General features: G+C 32.6%; 1 protein-coding gene and 1 long non-coding RNA gene across 4 annotated transcripts in view; one reads left to right on the top strand and one right to left on the bottom strand.

Annotated features, from left to right (window-relative positions):
- Positions 1–7,675, top strand: part of LOC141380907 (uncharacterized) — a 30,286-nt gene extending 22,611 nt beyond the window's left edge. For both annotated transcript variants that reach the window (XR_015526218.1, XR_015526219.1), the window contains exon 4: positions 7,632–7,675. This is a non-coding gene — a long non-coding RNA (uncharacterized LOC141380907). The remainder of the gene's footprint in view (positions 1–7,631) is intronic.
- Positions 7,676–8,035: 360 nt separating this feature from the next.
- Positions 8,036–18,768, bottom strand: ap3s2 (adaptor related protein complex 3 subunit sigma 2). 2 transcript variants are annotated; one of them, NM_001002539.1, is given in 6 exon segments: positions 8,036–8,490; positions 12,871–12,978; positions 14,584–14,655; positions 16,716–16,827; positions 16,921–17,012; positions 18,619–18,758. In NM_001002539.1, coding segments are annotated over 6 exon segments (579 nt in total). In that variant the 5' UTR covers positions 18,688–18,758; the 3' UTR covers positions 8,036–8,364.
- Positions 18,769–19,023: the final 255 nt, after the last annotated feature.

Below are 19,023 nucleotides of genomic sequence, written 5' to 3'. Positions count from 1 at the left end.
CAGGACGAGGGGGAGTGGGATTGACATGTGCACAACTTTTTATTTAAAGCATGGGATGACTCTCCTCCCACTGGAATTAATGGCTCATCCATTATACACAGGACAGATTCGGTGTACAAGAGGGAAGATCTGAGGCATTTATAATGTCATTAAAGCCACTGTAAAAATGGCTATTAATTAACAGTTTCCTGTATTTTATTTATGCTTTTCAATTGCGTAATTAGAGCTTAATTTCTGGTTCCATGGATTTTGATGGGGAAAGATTCACTCTTTAACAAAGTGACTTTTATTGACATGTTTGTAGTTAGAAACTACACAGTTCCCTATTTAGTGATTCACAAGTGTTTTCAGTTAATTTACGGTTGTGTATTGCATTTTGGGATGTGTTTTTGGATGCTCTGACGACTTTTAATGTTGAAAATTTAACTCTACAGTTTAACAAAGTGACTTTTATTGACATTTTAGTAGTTTGAAATCATGTATAAGAAACAATATATAGAGAAATAAGTCGGTAAAATAACTGAAAATGTACTGGAAGTTTATTATAAGGTTTTTGTAGCGTAATATACAACACTAACCCAGACAATATATTCAATTTTTAGTTTATGTTTATTTCTATAGCCGTTTTACAATGTAGATTGTGTCAAAGTAGCTTAACATAAAAGTTCTAGTAAATCAAAACTGTGTCAGTCCAGTTTTCAGAGTTGAAGTTCAGTTTAGTTCAGTTCAGTGTGGTTTACATTTCACTGCTGAAAGTCCAAACACTGAAGAGCAAAACCATCAATGCGCTGCTCCACAAGTCCCAAACCAGGCAAGTCAGTGGCAATAATGACGGGGAACAAAACGTTCACCAATTGACAAAAGTGAAGAAAAATAAACCTGGAGAGAAACCAGGCTCAGTTGGGGATGACCATTTCTCTTCTGGCCAAACTTCTTGTGCAGAGCTGCAAATTAGCCGCCGGAAGCTGGAGAACATCCAATGTATCACTTTAAACTATTAAAAAAATTCTTAAATGTGACTTTTTCAAACTTTTTTAACTTTTACAAAGTTAGAAGTTGTTAGAAGAAAGATCACGCTCCCATAATGCAATTGAAGAGCATAAATATAAGCATAGAAAATAAACTTACAAAATACAGAAAACTGCTAATTTATGGATATTTTTTACAGTGTATAATATTGTTTGTGTGTGTGTGTGTAACTTTTGTTCCTCATATTGTGGGGACCAAATGTCCCAAGTATAGCAATACCAGTCAATTTTGACCTTGTTGGGACATTTTTGGTCTCCATGAGGGAAAATGCAGATTGCTTCTCGTGAGGGTTATGGAAGGATGATAAAATATATAGTTTGGTAACATTTTATTTTGATGGTCTATTTGAGTATTAGTAGACAGTCTGCTTAATGTCTACTGATGCATTACAAAAGCATAAATAAACAATAGAGAATCACAAACAACTGTTAATTTGCATATTTTGATTATATTGAAATGCAGTACGGCCACATTTGTTTTTAAAAATATAATTTTAAGAGTTATTGTTACTCTCACTTTTGTGTATTAAGAAAAATCCATATGGCAATTTCGGCTTCATGACAAGAATAATCATGAGCATACTTTCCAAATTACACCATACATAGTGGATCAAACATGTTTATGGAAGATGTCTGAAACTATTAAATAACATTTATTCTTGTCTTAAGATAATTTTAATACACTTTATCCACTTCAAATGCTGTCTATATACACTGCAGTTAGAATTCTGCACTGCAAAAAACACTTACTTTGACTTTTATTTTGTTTTGTTTCATATATATTGAAACATATATATATATATATATATATATATATATATATATATATATATATACAAAACATATATTGTATTGTTTTAAGAAATAATATACTAAAGTTAAATCCGTTTTTCCTTAAAACAAGCGAAATAATCTGCCAATGGTGTAAGCAATTTATTCTTATGTAAAAAGGAAAATAAGATTATTTTGCTTACCCTATTGACAAATTATTTTGCTTATTTTGAGGAAAAACTCACTTAATTTCATCATATTATTTCTTAAAACAGGACTATATGTTTTGCTTGTATAGAAAACGCTTCTTGATATACATATTAAACTGTTGAGGTCAGACAAGTTCAACGTTGTAATTCCATTCAAGATCAATTTTGTTTAGTGGCATAAACCAGTAGTACAAAAAAGACATTGTCCTCAGAAGCATCTGCTTGTGAAACTGCTGCCACAGACACATAATCACTAACATAACTGTTAAAGGATAACTGAGTATCTCTGTCATACAACTTTATAGTTTGAGCAAAAATACAGTTGAACTTTAGCTTAATTATGTTGTGTTTACCAGGAGCAAAAGACTGGATCAGTGACAAATGAACTTGTTAAAAAAAAATCTTCTTCTGGACTTTGAAGCTCACTTTACAAAAAGGGTGAAATAAATGATGAATTATACAAAGATATGGCCTTTGGATTATGTGTGCGTTTATGATGGAACATTGTACCAGAGATGACATTTATTATTTAGATTAGCATCTCAGAAAATGTCGACAGTAACTTTAACTGAACCTTTCATTTGTAAATATATGACCGTAATGATTATCAGGTTTTACGGTATCTCTCCCTCATCATATTATCCCATATCAGTTAGAAATGATGTTCGACAAAGAAACTGACTCTGTAAAACTCATCGTAGCTGTCGCAAACGCTTTAATATTATGCATTAATAATATGGCATGTCACAATTTACCTAAATAATAATGTAATTTTTTTATTACAAAGGGCTACAGCATACTTTTTTAATGCTAAACAAATTTCACTCTTCACTTTTTTATGAAAATTATTCGTTCATTCATTTTCCTTCAGCTTAGTCGCTTTATTCATAAGGGATCGCAACAGTGGAATGAAACGCCAACTTATCGAGCATATGTTTTACACAGCAGATGCCCTTCCGTCTACATCCCAGTACTGGGAAACATCTATACACTCTCATTGACACACATACACTACGGCCAGTTTAGTTTATTCAATTCACCTATACCACATGTCTTTGGACTGTGGGGGAAACCGGAGCACCTGGAGGAAACTCAACCAGAACACAGGGAGAACATGCAAACTCCACACAGAAATGCCAACTAAACCAGCCAGGACTCGAACCAGCGACCTTCTTGCTGTGAGGCGACAGTGCTAACCACTGAGACATAGTGTCACCCCTATGAAAATCATCTCTTCTTTAGTTGAATTTTTAAAAAAAAATTTAATAATTTTAACATTTGAATCTTGCCTTTCAACATATTAAAAAAAGTAATAATTAAAAGACATTTTTTGTACGTTTTGAGAACAAAAAAAAGTTTTTAAAACACTTTCATTCTCTTCCAATATGTGATATGGGATGCGAAAATATGTAATCTCATTTGCATGAACATTATGGGCTCTATCTTAATGATCTAAAAGTCAAAAGCGAATGGGGCAAATGTGCTAAGAGCATGTCCAAATCCACTCTTGTTTTCTTTTAGGATGGCAAAAAATTGAAAAAAATAAATGGAAAAGCTCTTAATGAATTATGGGTGTGTTTTGAGCTTGCTTTAAACCAATTAGAGTCTCATCTAATATTCCCTTTAAGAGTCAGTTGTGACCATGGCACATTTGCTGTTTACAGTGCGTCTGGAAAGTATTTATAGCACGTCACTTTTTCCACATTTGTTTATCTTACAGCCTTATTCCAAAGTGGATTCAATTCATTTATTTTTCCTCAAAATTCTACACACAATAGCCCATAATAACAATGTGAAAAAGATTTCTTGAAATTGTTGCAAATTTATTACAAATAAAAAACCTGAAAAATCACACGTACAGAAGTATCCATACAATGTATTCACACTTTATTGTATTTTTGCGGTAACTTACTGGCCCTTTAACTTACCTGTAATTGTGTTTTACAGTATAGTAGGGCCCTATCACAATTACATTTTTTACAGTAAAATAGCCTTACCGCAACTACTTTTTATAGTAAAATGACCTTTAACCCATTTGAATTTTACCGCATGACAATTTTCACACTAGATTTACTGTAATATATTTACATTTTACACTAGCAGTGCAAAACCTTTATTTTTCGTATTTACTATTCATTCATTTCATTTTTGTTTTCGACCTAGTCCCTTTATTAATCTGAGGTCGCTACAGAGGAATAACCCGCCAACTTAACCAGCACGTTTCACACAGCGGATGCCCTTCCAGCTGCAACCCATCACTGAGAAACATCCATACACACTCTTTCACACACATACACTACGGACAATTAAGCTTACCCAATTCACCTATTGACCTTATTCTAAAATGCGGAAGTGTGCCTGTTTTCGTGATTGTCTTAGAACTTCCGTTTCAATCGCCTATGGGAGAAATGACAAGGAATAATAAACGGCAAAAAAACGGTCAAACTACTTGCTCTACAAACAAATGTTTGCATGACTATACAGACCAAGTAGAATAATATAACAAGGAAATATAAGTTTGCAACATCAAACAGCGAAACGAGCAGTTTTTAATGTCTAAAAATGAATGGAAGTGAATGAGACCGGAAGTCTCGTGCCAAAAAGATTCAAATGGCAGCGCCCGCTCGTCTACGGAGAATAAGGTCAATAAGACATTTCTTTAGACTGTTGGGGAAACTGGAGTACCTGAAGGAAACCCACGTGAACGCGAGGAGAACATGCAAACTCCACACAGAAATGCCAACTGACCCAGCCGAGGCTCGAACCAGCGGCCTTCTTGCTGTGAGGCGAGAGCACTACCTACTGCGCCACTGTGTCGCCATACTTCATTTATTTTCTTGTCGGCTTAGTCCCTTTATTAATCCGAGGTCGCCACCGCCATACTTACTATTGAATTTAAAAAATTCCCACCAAGCCACCAATTTTTAAATCAACTGTCTCCTATTTGTCTTCAACTACAGTAGCAGCACTTGATTACTTTGATTACAGTAGAATACCGCATATTCCTAATATCCAGTAAGTTACTGTAAGTTTTAATGTCCCACAATGCACTGCATATTACAGTAGTGAACTGTAAAGAATGTATCTAGTATTTTACTAAGTGTTTTTGCAGTAAATAACTGTAAAATCACAACAAAGTCCCAACACATACAGTCCCAACACAAACTGATTAATTTAACTTAACAATTTAATTGGATTGAACTTAAAACTATTAAGTTGTCCCCAAAAAAATCAAGAATTCTTCAGCTGCTTTTAAATAAGTAATTATTTAATATAAACAAGCAGCAAACTTTTTATTTTTATTTTTTATTTGAGTGAATGCATAAAAAAAGTCAGTGTTCCCTGAGTCACTTCGCTCTGATGACTTCAGATGTCATCTGATGGCTCTTGACCTTTGATATCTGCTATCTTCAAGATAACACTATGATATCATAGATTTCCAGATATGGTATCGTTTTTTTTCGGTTGTGTGAGGTAAATGTTATCATTTGAACTCCTTGTTTTTTTCAACTCGCCTTTAAGGACCTCCTTTTTTAAATGCAATAAAGCTGATTTTATAACACTGCACAGTCACGGTGAAACTGCAGTGATTTGTCCAAAATATGCTGACATACTGTTACACAAATAAGATCTTGTCCTATGATTATCTGTTTTTAAGTGCACAAAATCGTAATCAGAACATGACGCTGCAGATTCTTTGAGATAATAAAATGTTTACGATTAAATGTTGAGGTGTAAAATGACAATGAACCAATGAAATGGAGAATGTCAGGTAAACATGCAATACTGCTATAATGGAATTTAAACCAAATACTTTTTTATAAAGCAATTAAACATTTCTCATAAAACATCTAAAGCAAGCATCATTCATGGTTGCGATTTATTAACCCACATAATGCGAGGTGGATTGAAGGTTATATATTCATTATATATGCTCAGCATATATAAGTATAAATCTCTCTTTTAAATTCATAGTTTTAATAGGAAGCTATACAATATTATATCTGTGCGTATACATTAGATTAGTCAGTACTGAAGCCAAATCTGGAGCTTATAACAAAATAACTTACAAAAACGGTCTAAAAAATAGTACAGCCAAATTTATATTTTATGGTAAAACATTAATATATATTAAAAAAGAGAAGCAAAAAAAATTAGAAAGATTTATTTATTTATTGATGGTTGTAATATTTTTTTCAATATTTTGCTTGAGTTTAATTGTCTTTTCTTTCAATTTCTAAATATGTTTGTTGACTAAAATATAATTTTAATAAAATTATCTGTTTAATAAATCTGTTTTGTTTAAATGAACCAAAACACCCAGAGGAAACCCAAGTGAACACAGGGAGAACATGCAAACCCTATAATATATATATATATATATATATATATATATATATATATATATATATATATATATATATATATATATATATATATATATATATAGTCAGAATTATTAGCTCCCCTGAATTATTAGCCCCCCTTTTTATTTTTCCCCCATTTTCTGTTTAACGGAGAGGTTTTTTTTAAACATTTCTTATCATATTAGTTTTAATAACTCATTTCTAATAACTGATTTATTTTATCTTTGCCATGATGACAGTAAATAAAATTTGACTAGATATTTTTAAGACCCTTTTATACAGCTTAAAGTCACTTTTAAAGGCTTAACTTAATTAAGTTAACTAGGCAGGTTAGGGTAATTAGGCAAGTTATTGTATAACAATAGCTTGTTCTGTAGACTATTGAAAAACAAATTAACTTAAAGGGACTGATATTTTTGACCTTAAAATGGTGTTTACAAAATTAAAAACTGCTTTTATTCTAGTCAAAATAAAACAAATAAGACTTTCTCCAGAAGAAAAAATATTGTCAGTCATACTGTAAAAAGATCTTTGCTCTTTGAAACATCATTTAGGAAATATTGAAAAAGAAAAAAAAATTAAAGGAGGGCTAATAATTCTGACTTAAACTAAATATATTTATAAAATCAAGTTTGATACTATTCATTTTATATATTTTTTATACAAATAATGCTTAATAGATTTAAAAAAAATCCAAGTAAATAGCTTCACATAGTTTCATACGTACACGTCTAAAATTATCCGAATGCAAAATGGTGACCTATTTAAAAGTAAAAATTGTGAGGGGGGAAAAATCTGAAAATACATAAAACAAACAACCAAAGAATGTACATTTTGAAGCCTACAGGCAAATTTCAATCCCTCAGTTAAAATATGCAGCTCTTTATTCAGGGTTTCTGTAGGTTTCACCAAGTTAAATTTAAGACTTTTAAGACATTTTAAGACCCTTATGAATGAAATTTTAAACTTATAAAGGGCTAAAGGCTAAGGATTTCTTTCAAAAGCCCCAGATGAAAAAGACTTTTGAAAATTGCTCTATCAAAAAAATAAATAAATTATAATTTAATACATTTAATAATAGAATAATATATTAATAATTCAAAAATAATTTAGATAATTTTTAGTAAAATATTTTAAACATTGTGTAAAAACAGGCAAGCTCTAGTTGTAAACATGCACTTCTTTCCAACAAAAACTTTCTTGTTTTATAATGTTTAAAATGTTTTAACTAAATCTGTGCACAACAATCTGTCCAGGTCGGTGTCCTCCTCAGCAGTAAATACATGGAGAACTTGTAAAGGTAAGGAAAATAATTAAACCATTATAATAAATAGAGTAAAAAAAAATTTTTTTGAGATGGATTGTTGGTGATTGTATGAGTTTTGGCCAGATTGGGTAGCGATACATGAACAAAAGAAAATTAAGACCTGTTAAAAAAGATGTAAGACCTACAACACAATATTTCAGTACATTTAAGATTTTTTAAGCCTAAAATTTGGATTTTAAGATTTAAGACATTAAGACCCCGCTGAAACCCTGTTATTTTTAAACAATTATCTTCTTGGTTACAGTACACTGAAATCCTTTATGAGACTAAATGAATTAGAAAACCCATTTTATTTAACTAAATTGGAAAAAATTTAAAAAGACACAAATGATATTTCTGGACAAAATCAATTTTAATGTAACAGTAACATTCAATATAAATTATTAATGTGTAACATTTACCACTTTCATAATTGGTCTAAAGCTGGCAGAAAACACATGTTAGAACTTTACAGCATCACAGACAAAATACAAAACAACACTTTAAACAAAACTGGAAACACGCTTCTGAAATGAAAGATATGTTGTGAATGATTGGACCCTGTAGTGCTTTGGACTCAAATGACTGTCAGTAATGGCAAGAGGGAGACGGCATCTATGGCAATTACTGATAACACATAATAATAACAACAACAGAAAAACACATGGATCAGACGAGCCGACTCAAAACGGGGAGAGACTGGGCACTTTGATATTAATGTCCCCGATATTGATGTTCCGGGGGATTTCAGGAAGATTCATGTTTTTGACTGCAGAAACGGCTCGTGCTGGTGCTGCAGACAGACCACCCTGCAGAAAAGCACACAAATCTTAAAACACAGAAACAAGTGAATAAAAGCATACCATGGAATATTTAAATAGGAGCCCTTGTTGTCTATTCTAATTTTATCCTGGCTCAAGATGATTGAATTTTTAAAAACATTTTCCATTCATGAGTTTATAAAAAAAATAAATTCCTGTTATTATTATTTAAAAAAACATTATAAACTACTATACTCATAGTATCAATTTAAATCTATTTTAATATTTAATAAATAAATATTTCTTTCTGATTCAATGTTTATTTATGAATAAATATTGATTTCTGGACCATAAAACCAGTCATAAATGTAATGTTTTATACATTATCTGAAAGCTGATTAATAATAATAATAATAATAATAGATCCAAAATTAAGTTTTAGTTTATACATAAAATATAAGTATTCAACACATCATGTTTTTTTTCTGGGAATAATATTTCTAAAGAAGCTGTTGACATGGAGTGGAACCAGATTTATGTAAAAACCCAAACAATACAAACATAAAAATAAAACAAAATAAATTGGTTATGTTTAGTAACAAATGGGATTCTGTGGGTCTCGTCAATAAAATCTGATCTTCATTTCGTATTTTCTATCGGATCCAAGTCAGGTGATTGGCTGGGCCATTCTACAGCTTGATTTTCTTTCTCTGATAGCATTTGAGAGTTTCCTTTGCTGTGTTTTGGATCATTGTCTTGCTGAAATCATTGTTCATCTTCATCATTCTGATCATTTAGATGTTGGACTGAAGCAGCTAATATTCATTTACAATGACGAAGGGTTGCTGAAGAACTACTTAAAGGGTCACGAAACACCAAAACACATTTTTTGAGCTGTTGACAGTCGTATATGTGTCCCACACTGCTAAAAACACTATTAGGACACCTATATTTCACTAAAAAGTGTAAATTGGTTGTTTTTGCGTTATTTCAAGCAAATTCGTACTTCTGGTTTGAAACAAATTTTTGAAGCTGCGTCACGGTCATGTCATAATAGCGTTGTATTCCAGCGTGCAGACTGGACGTCTGAGCCAGACTGTGTCTTATTACGTCTTACAGTGTGATGCATTAATGCATGAGTAAAGCTTGGTTCAAACCAATCAGCGCGCTCTATTGTTCAACTTCATTAATATTCATTACTGTCATAGTGTTTAGACGGCAGACACGCCACGTTGTATTGGCAAAACAAGCGTGAAGTGTTGCTTTTATAGTTTGCTGCCGTTAAGTTTTGTTTTCATTTTCTCTCTGTGAGAGCGCAGCTGGAGTCATGTGGATTACCAGTGTACGCAACGCTCGACAACAATAACTTAACTTACGTGTCTAAGAAGAATTATTGTTTACCTGAGAGCTGTAATCTGCAAACGCTGAGATCTGGATTCGCTTGTAGTCTCCTCTTAATAAAGACGCAGCTCTAGTTGCTGGTGATTGTCCTGTCTCTACAGATTTGGTAAGTGAGCGACCAGTGCTCTTTGTTTATTCAGTTTGTTCGTATCGAACTTAACTATTTTACCGAGTGTAAACATGTTAGCACCACAACCAAACTTTTTTTTGTTACCGGAATAAAACATGCGGCTTTCTGACGCTACCTGCCGTGTGCATCTAAGTTTCTGGGAAATGCTGAGTTTTTTTTTTCTTCTCTCATTCGCCGTGCGGTATCAAACATTGCATGAAAAATACACGCTTAGAGCAGTTCCTCGAATCAAATGTCTCGTTTGTCGCGAGGGACATGCATGAATTCCCTGAATGAAAGAGCCAAACTGCAGTTAAAGTCCACCATTTAATAATTTGGCAAATAATTCGACTACAGATGTCCATGTAAACACCATCACTTTCTCCCGTGTTTGTGTGTGTGTGTGTTTTGACTCTGAAACTCGCACGTGCCCAAATAGACACTCCCACACCAAGCCTCTTTTCTTCCTCCAACACTCCCCCCTAAACAGAGCTGGACACACCCACTTTTCTGACTTTTTCCAAAGTAGAGGTGTGAAAACACCCTGCTGAAACAAGGGGGTTTCATGGCCCTTTAAATTTCAGATTTTTTTTTTTTTTTTGCATATATGTATTTCTTTGGTTGTTATCAACATTCAGTAAAAAATAAGCAACACCTTTAAAAAAATAATAAATAAAATTCTGAGAAAAATGGTGACGTGTTCAATATTGCTGTATTTACAATTGGAACTTTAAAAGATATCTTCATGGTGCATGATCTTTACGTAATAGTCTTATGATTTTGGCATAAAAGAAAAATCTAGCTTTTGGTTATTGCTAAAAATATACCCATCTAACATAAGATAAGTTCCAGGATCACGTACAGTTGAACTCTGTACGACTTTCTGTGGTCGTTAAAAATCCCAGGATGTCCTTTCGAAAAAGAGTAGGGGTTTAACCGGCACTTGACCGGCTTCCTGGCCAAATCTGCCCACAGGCCTCTGTCCATCATGGCCTCCTAACCCTCCCCATATCATTGGCTTCATTACTCTCTCCTCTCCACCAATCAGCTGGTGTGGTGTGCGGTCTGGCGGAAAATGGCTGCCATCACGTCATCCAGGTGGATGCTGCACACTGGTGGTGGATGAGGAGATCCACCCTATTGTGTAAAGCGCTTTGAGTGCCCAGAAAAGCGCTATATAAATGTAAGGAATTATTATTGTTATTATTATTATTATTATTATTATTATGTTTATTACCAATTTCTGAATGATTTTAACTTCTCTGTTGACCAAAATGTTTATTAATAAACTCAAAAATCTATTTTTTTTCCTTCTTAAACTTATACTATTAGCGCACATGCTCTTAACTGTTTTATATACCCCAGAGAAAAAAAGTGTTGTGTCCATAATTAAATTAAAACAAAAAAAATAATCCTTTCCACTCAACGCAGTAGAAATTTTAGGGCTAAACCTGGTCCAAAACAAGGATGTAAAAAAGTAAACAAATTGTAATCATATTAATAATTTTTTTTATCTTATATGTAAGACTGCATTATATTTAGATTTTTTCATCGCATATATTTTTTATCAGTGCAAACAAAAAACTAACCTGACCAGGCCTGCTCTCAACAGATCTTTTCTTTAATATTGCCCTGTGTGACATTTCCTCACTGTGACTGCCTCTACCATACACATGTTAAGAGTACATCTAGTGTTGTCAAACATTACTGATCACCTCTAATCCAGATAGGATATCATGTGACAGTCAATCACTGATAGCAGCACAGACACCTTTCACCATTATATGAAGTACTGATACGGTCAAAAGATATGCAGGAAAAAGAAAATGATACTCATCAAAACTAATGTGAACATTACCAAGCCTCTGCTCTGTGTATTTTTACTATTCAACCATGTTAAATATGAGCAGATACAGTTAAAAATGTAAAATATTATCCCTTCTGTGATTTTTTTCTTCTTGTAATATTTCCTAAATGATGTTCAACAGAGCAAGGACATTTTCACAGTATGTCTGATAATATTTATTTCTTCTGGAGAAAGTCTTGTTTGCTTGATTTCAGCTAGAATGAAAGTGTTTTTTTTTTTTTAACTATTTTAAGGTTAATATTATTAGCCCCCTTAAGCAATATTTTTTTTAATTGTCCATAGAACAAACCATCTTTATACAATGATTTGCCTAATTACTCTAACCTGCCTAATTAACATAATTACGCCTTTGTATGTCACTTTAAGCTGAATACTAGTATTTTAAATTTTCTAGTAAAACATTATTTACTGTCATCATGGCAAAGATAAAAGAAATCGGTTATTAGAAATGAGTTACTAAAACTATTATATTTAGAAATGTGTTGGAAAAAATCTTGGGAAATTGGGAAAAAAATATATACAGGAGGGCTAATAATTAGACTTCAACTGAACGTTTTGCGTTAAACTATAAAACCAACCCTGCGTGTCTAATGCTGTGTTCACACCAGACACGGTACGCGTGGATAAATCGCAATATTCGCGTGTGAACATTTTGAGTATAATCGCTTCATTCACGATGATGGAAGCTTTCATCTGTGCTTTAGACTGAGCTGAGCCCAGTTTGATCAACTGTTGTCCGGTGATGGCTGGAGGATTTCCCCCCGGGACACCAAGAACAGGCGCTATGTCATAAGCACACCCCTACAAGAGAAAGCTCCTGATTGGTTAACGTGGCACGAATGTTTGCTGAAGTTCAGATTTTCGAACTTGAGCGATTTGCACGAAACGCGCAATAAGCACGTCAATCGACTTTTGAATTTGACTTAACATGTAAATCAGTCGCGCTTGAAGCTTCTTTCGCGTCTGGTGTGAACGCAGCGTAAAACTTCTAATAAACCGAACTAGTGGCATCTGAGTGACTCCAGTTGGTTTGGCCTAAATGTGAACTTGCCTCTGATTTCTCCATTCTGTTCTGAAGCTCCACTTGAGCAACGATTTCATTCATATTCGTTTCCAGAACCATCCCACCCATCACGACTTCCTGGAGAATATAATGGACCTGGAATGAACAAACAAAAAACGTAAACATTTGAAAGAATCAGATCTGCCTTTTGTTTCTTGACATTAGCTTAAAGGGATAGTTCAGAAATCTAAAGGGCTAGCCCAAAAATATAAATCCTGCCATCACTTCTTGACTCTTCCGTTGTTCATTTGAGTTTCTTTCTTCTGTTGAACACAAAAGAAAATATTCTGAAAAGATGTTGGTAGCTGGCACATATTGATGTCCAGTCATTTTTTCCTATACTTTAAAAAATTGCATGACAAGACAACAAATATGTTTATGTTGCTTTGATTTATTTTAATGTTTCTTGTTTCAACTAAATGTTTACAAAGTTGTACAAAGTTTAACTTAAAGTTCTTGATCAGTTTGATTGTTGAAAGTTGAGATAAGTAGAAAAGTTCATTTGGTTCACATGAAAAAGTTAAAAGTTTTTTTACAATGTACGACAACACTGCAAACAAACAAAAAGTTGACCTAACTTAAAATTGTAAGGAAACGTGTTGCACAGCTTTTTTGAGTTGACTCAACTTTTAACCTAAGTACTGTAGTTGACTAGATTTAAGTTGAATCAACTCTAAAAGTCATCATCAAGTTGTCCTACAGTTTCAAGTTGAGTCAAAGTTGTTTTTTACAGTGAAGTCAATGGGTGCCAGCTACCTGCACTCTTCAAAATATAAACTTAGCTGGTTTAAGTCGACTCAACTTTTAACTCAAATACTGTAGTTGACTATATTTAAGTTGAATTAACTAAAAAAAGTTGTCATCACGTTGCTTTAAAATTAAGTTGAGTCAATGTTGCTTTTTTTACAGTGAAGTCAATGGGTGCCAGCAACCAGCATTCTTCAAAATATAAAATTTTAACCCAAGTACTGTACTTGAGAAGATTTAAGTTGAATCAACTAAAAAATTGTCATTAAGTTGCCTTAAAAGTTAAGTTGAGTCAATGTTGTTGTTTTTTTTTACAGTGAAATCAATAGGTGCCAGTAGCTAGCATTCTTCAAAATATCAATTTAGCTTTTTTGAGTTGACTCAACTTTTAACGCAAGTATTGTAGTTGACTATATTTAAGCTGAATCGATAAAAAAAGTCATCATCAAGTTGCCTTAAAATTTTAAGTCAATGTTGTTGTTTTTACAGTGAAGTCAACGGGTGCCAGCATTCTTCAAAATATCTTATGTGCTCAACAGAAGAAAGAAACTCAACACGAGAGAATAAATGATGAGGTCATTTTCATTTTTTAGCAACTCTAACATAACATGTTTCATATGGAGTATCGAAAAAACAAATGTGTCCAGTTACCGTAAAAAAGCCATTGGTTATCATTTTCCACGTCATTCCTTCCACTCATAAAACAATAATTCTGATTAGATAACCAACAAAGGCAGTGTAGCGTACACTTCTATCAGCGTATATGTTTTATGACGGTGCCATAATCCAACAGGCCATTATCAGAAAGGATATTCCGACCTGTATTTCAACTGATGAATTATGATCACCCCGATTATTCTTACCCTGAATGAAATTTAACAGCACGTTTTAAGATGTAAAACCTGTTCAAATGTTTCATAATTCTCTATAAATAACAATAACAATAAAACTGACCTTATCCATGTGGAAGATTAAGTCAAGTTCGCACACATTCTCAAAGCATTTATCCAGGGTCTCCACAAAGACCTGTATTATTATGATAAAAATACATAAGTGTGAACCACAACAACATGCTCTTTCACACTCACGCAACATTTCAGAATATGTCATCTGAATTTAAATCAGGAGCAAATCAACTACTAATGCTAATAAAGATTTAAGTTTCGGCATGACAAAGCTATGCTGTCATGATTACAAGGTTGGGTAGCCTTAATAAGGTAAAGTTCACACTAATTATTTCTGTCAATCAATGATTGCACTAAAACAAAGGTATATATTAAAGTGTCCCATTATGCTTTCTTGATGCTGGCACACTTTCATTTGTTTAATGTGCAACTGTGAAAGTTGCTTAATAAATTAGGTTATTGTTTCCCAAAAGAAAAGATGAATTATCTGGAATTTCTACTTTATGAGGGGAAAAAATATATTTTTTGAACTTGCATGGATGTAAAATTACATTTACAATTCAGTCCGTTGATTTATTGCGATCCTAGAATTTAATGCAAAAAGACAAGCAAATTCCACACAATTTTTTCTCAAATTTCTGCACATTACTAGCAGAGTTTGGACAGATTTGTGAATCATGTGGCTTTGATCGCATCTCACATTCAACCAGAGCCCAATTGAAGCAGGCTGTGCGTGTTTGATCAATTACTAAAACTCAATAAGTTGCTATTAGTGTACTCATAGACTATGTTTACATTGTAATAGTCATGTAAGTACTTGGCACTTTTCTAATTCTTGCATATATATATATATATATATATATATATATATATATATATATATATATATATATATATATATATATATATATATATATATATAATTGCTGCGCATTCTGAGAAAACACCATTGAAATCAGTTATTTTACGCTGCAAAAAAATTTGAAAATAGCATTATGGGGTACTTTTAAAAAAAAATTTTTTTTCTAACAGAGTTTTCTCTTCCTGCATATAAATAAATAAAAGGTTTTACAAGATATGAATATTATCAAAGCACAACGACTCAAGAAATGCTGCAAATTCTAAGAATAACACCATTAAATCAGTCATTTTGTGCCACAAAATAATCTAAAAATATCATAACACAGGCACTTTTCTCATTTATCTTTCTTCTGGTTCCTTTCCTTGCATATAAATAAATAAAATAAGGTTTTACATGATGTAAATATTGCCAAAGCATAACGACTTAAGAAATGCTGAAAATGCTGAGAAACACACTATTGAATCAGTCATTCTAGACAGCAAAAATAATCTGAAAATAAGATAATGGGGCACTTTACTCATTATTTTTTCCCAGACTTTCCTCTTCTTGATTATAAATAAACAAATATATAAATAAGGTTTTACAAGATGTGAATATTGTCAAAGCCTAATAACTAAATACAAAAAATTCTGAGAAAAACACCATTGAATAAGTCATTTTATGCCGCAAAAAATAGCATAGCAGGGGCATTTTTCTCCTTTTTTCTCAGCGTTTTTTCTTTTTGCACATTTGCATATTTTAAATATATAAAAATAAGGTTTTACATTATGTAAATATTTTCAAAGCATAAAAATGTAAGAAATGCTGCAAAATATGAGAAAAACACCATTAAATCAGTAATTTTATGCTGCAAGAACTCTGAAAATAGCATAATGGAGCACTTTTCTCATATTGCTTTTATCAGTGTTCTCTTCTTCTTGCATATAAATAAAGGTTTTACTGGATGTGAATATTGTCAAAAGCATAACAACTCAACAAAAACTGCCATTTCTGAGAAAAACAGTCATTTTACACTGCAAAAAAATCTTAAAAAAAAAATCTTAATATAAATAAATAAAAATAAATAAATAAATAAAAATCTTAATATAAATAAATAAAAATAAAGTTTTACAAGATGTAAATATTTTCAAACCATAAAAACTAAAGAAATAATACAAATTCTGAGAAAACATTGAATCAGTCATTGTATGCCACAAAAAAAAAACTGAAATAGCATAATAGGGGCACTTTAAAAATGCAATATAACTTGGATGCAAAAAGGAAACATAAAATGCCCTCGTGTGGCTATAAGCTGTGTGCACCACTGCAGTTTCGTTCACCTGTATAAGATCGAGAATCCCCAGCTCGCTCTCTGACGAGTCCACGCAAAACACAAAATACAGAGTGGCATAGTGTCTGTAGATCAGCTTGTAGTCAGAGCCGCCGATCAAACTAAAATGAAGGAGCAAAGCTTCAGTAACTGACTCTCATACAATCCTGAGTATTGATATGTGCAAGATTATTATGCAAAAGCCTCTCCATCACCTTCCGCCTTCCAGAAAGTTGCAGACATTATCATCTCTTTTGGATACCAGATGAAAGGTCTCCCTGATGATCTGCTGCTGCATGTCTTCGGCCTGTGAAAAGAACATACATTCCTTCAGTTTCTTTGTGGCTTAGTCACTATATTCAACAGGGGTCACCACAGCCGAATGAACCGCCAACTCATCCACCATATGTTTTACACAATGAAAGCCCTTCCAGCTGCAACCCAGTACTGGGAAATACACATGCACACACATACACTATGGCCAATTTAGTTTATTCAATTCACCTATAGCCAGGGTATTTGCAGGTTCTTAAAAAGTCTTAAAATTTCTTAAATCTCAAAAGCAAAATTTTACGCCTTAAAAAAATCTTACATCTACTAAAATGTTGTGTTGTAGGTCTTAAATCTTTTTTAACAGGTCTTAATTTTCCTTTCTTTATGTATAACTACCCAATCTGGCCATTAACTCCCATACAATCTCAATAAATCTTTTAACTTTTTCTTACAGTGGCATTTGCTTTAAAGCTCTCTATTTATTCACTGCTGATGATACTGACCTCACCTATTATTAAATCATGTTTATTGTTGACTGAAGTCATTTAGAGCTATGTTTTGTTCTATTCTTGTTATGGGTTATATAATTTGTGAATGAGTATATTTGAAAATTACTTAAATTATATAAACAAAAATTATCATATTATTAAATTTTTATACATTTTGATAGGGTAAGCAATTTTCCACCTGGGATGTTCGAAAAAAAATCTTTAACATTTAGCCCTGTATAAGTCTAAAATTTCATTCATAAAGGTGTTAAAAATGTCTTAAAAAGCCTCAAATTTAACTTGGTGAAACCTGCAGAAACCCTGATAGCGCATGTCTTTGAACTGCACCCGGTGGAAACCCACGTGGACATGGAGAGAACATGCAAACTCCACATAGAAATGCCAACTGACTCATCCGGGGCTCGAACCAGCAACCTTCTTGCTATAAGGCGATGATTTTAACCACTGAGCCACCATGTTGGCCCATGAAAAGAACATATTATATTAATTTTATTAGCATATTCTGGCTTTTCATATTATTATACATTGATAAACATATGCTTAGCAGTAAATTAAACACATAAAACCGCAATGTGATTGATATAGATTTAGATTAGGTAATAATTGAGGTAAAGTTTGATTTATATTCACACATTTGTACTTTCTCTTTAATAATATTATTTCAGAATAGTATTATTAACAAATTTAAAATGGAGATATCATTTTAGCAGCCAATGACTGTCAACATTGTTCAACATTCACTGATCAGTCAGTGAAATAATGCTAATGTTCAGACCCAATATTCAAAGTAGCGTGGTAAACAATACAGAGACGGTTAAATGAACGAATGTGCAAAAATAAAATTAACTTTACCTCAAATATCAATTTTGTGGATGATATAATATACATATACTTGCATTAAATATATTTAAACACCTAATGAGTGAATACATTTCCAAAAAGCAGCTGTGACAACTATGAAGTAAGTCATTTTTACTCACTACAAAACGGTACACTGATATTATACATGTATGTTCAACTATAGACTGTTTATACATCTATATTAATTATAAATCAGCGTTTAGTATCAATGGTAAAGACGGAGAGTAACGTTACTGTTAACTGGTAAATGCTGTTTTGCGCGTTTCTTACAAAATATTGGTAGAATCTGATGAGCCGGGGTTTCCCATGGTTGTTGAAAATAAGAATAGCCTTGATCATCGTTGCTTGATGCTTATTTTTGTGTGTGGTTCTTCAGCGAAGCGTCTGCTTGTCAATACAAACGACTCGATGTAGTTCCGTGTCTCGTGACTTTTTTTCCAGTATAAAAGTCCTTGGAATTAAAGCTCCAGGGTGGAAAATTTACATGCAGAGTTTGCTTTTTTGTCATTTAAGCGCTTTACAATGATTATTATAGATATTTTACGTTATATTTTTGTCAAGTATATATTTCAAAAATATGATTATTTTGTGGTAGGTAATGTAAATGTCCCCGTTTATTTATTTTTTTTACATTTTGTACATATAAATCTCTTTTCTCATTTTATTTTTATCAGT

The sequence above is a fragment of the Danio rerio genome, chromosome 25, assembly GCF_052040795.2.
Source record: "Danio rerio strain M-AB ecotype USA chromosome 25, GRCz13ab, whole genome shotgun sequence".
NCBI lineage: Eukaryota > Metazoa > Chordata > Actinopteri > Cypriniformes > Danionidae > Danio > Danio rerio.
The sequence above is the reverse complement of the archived record's forward strand: the minus strand, read 5'-3'. Positions and strand labels throughout refer to the sequence as shown.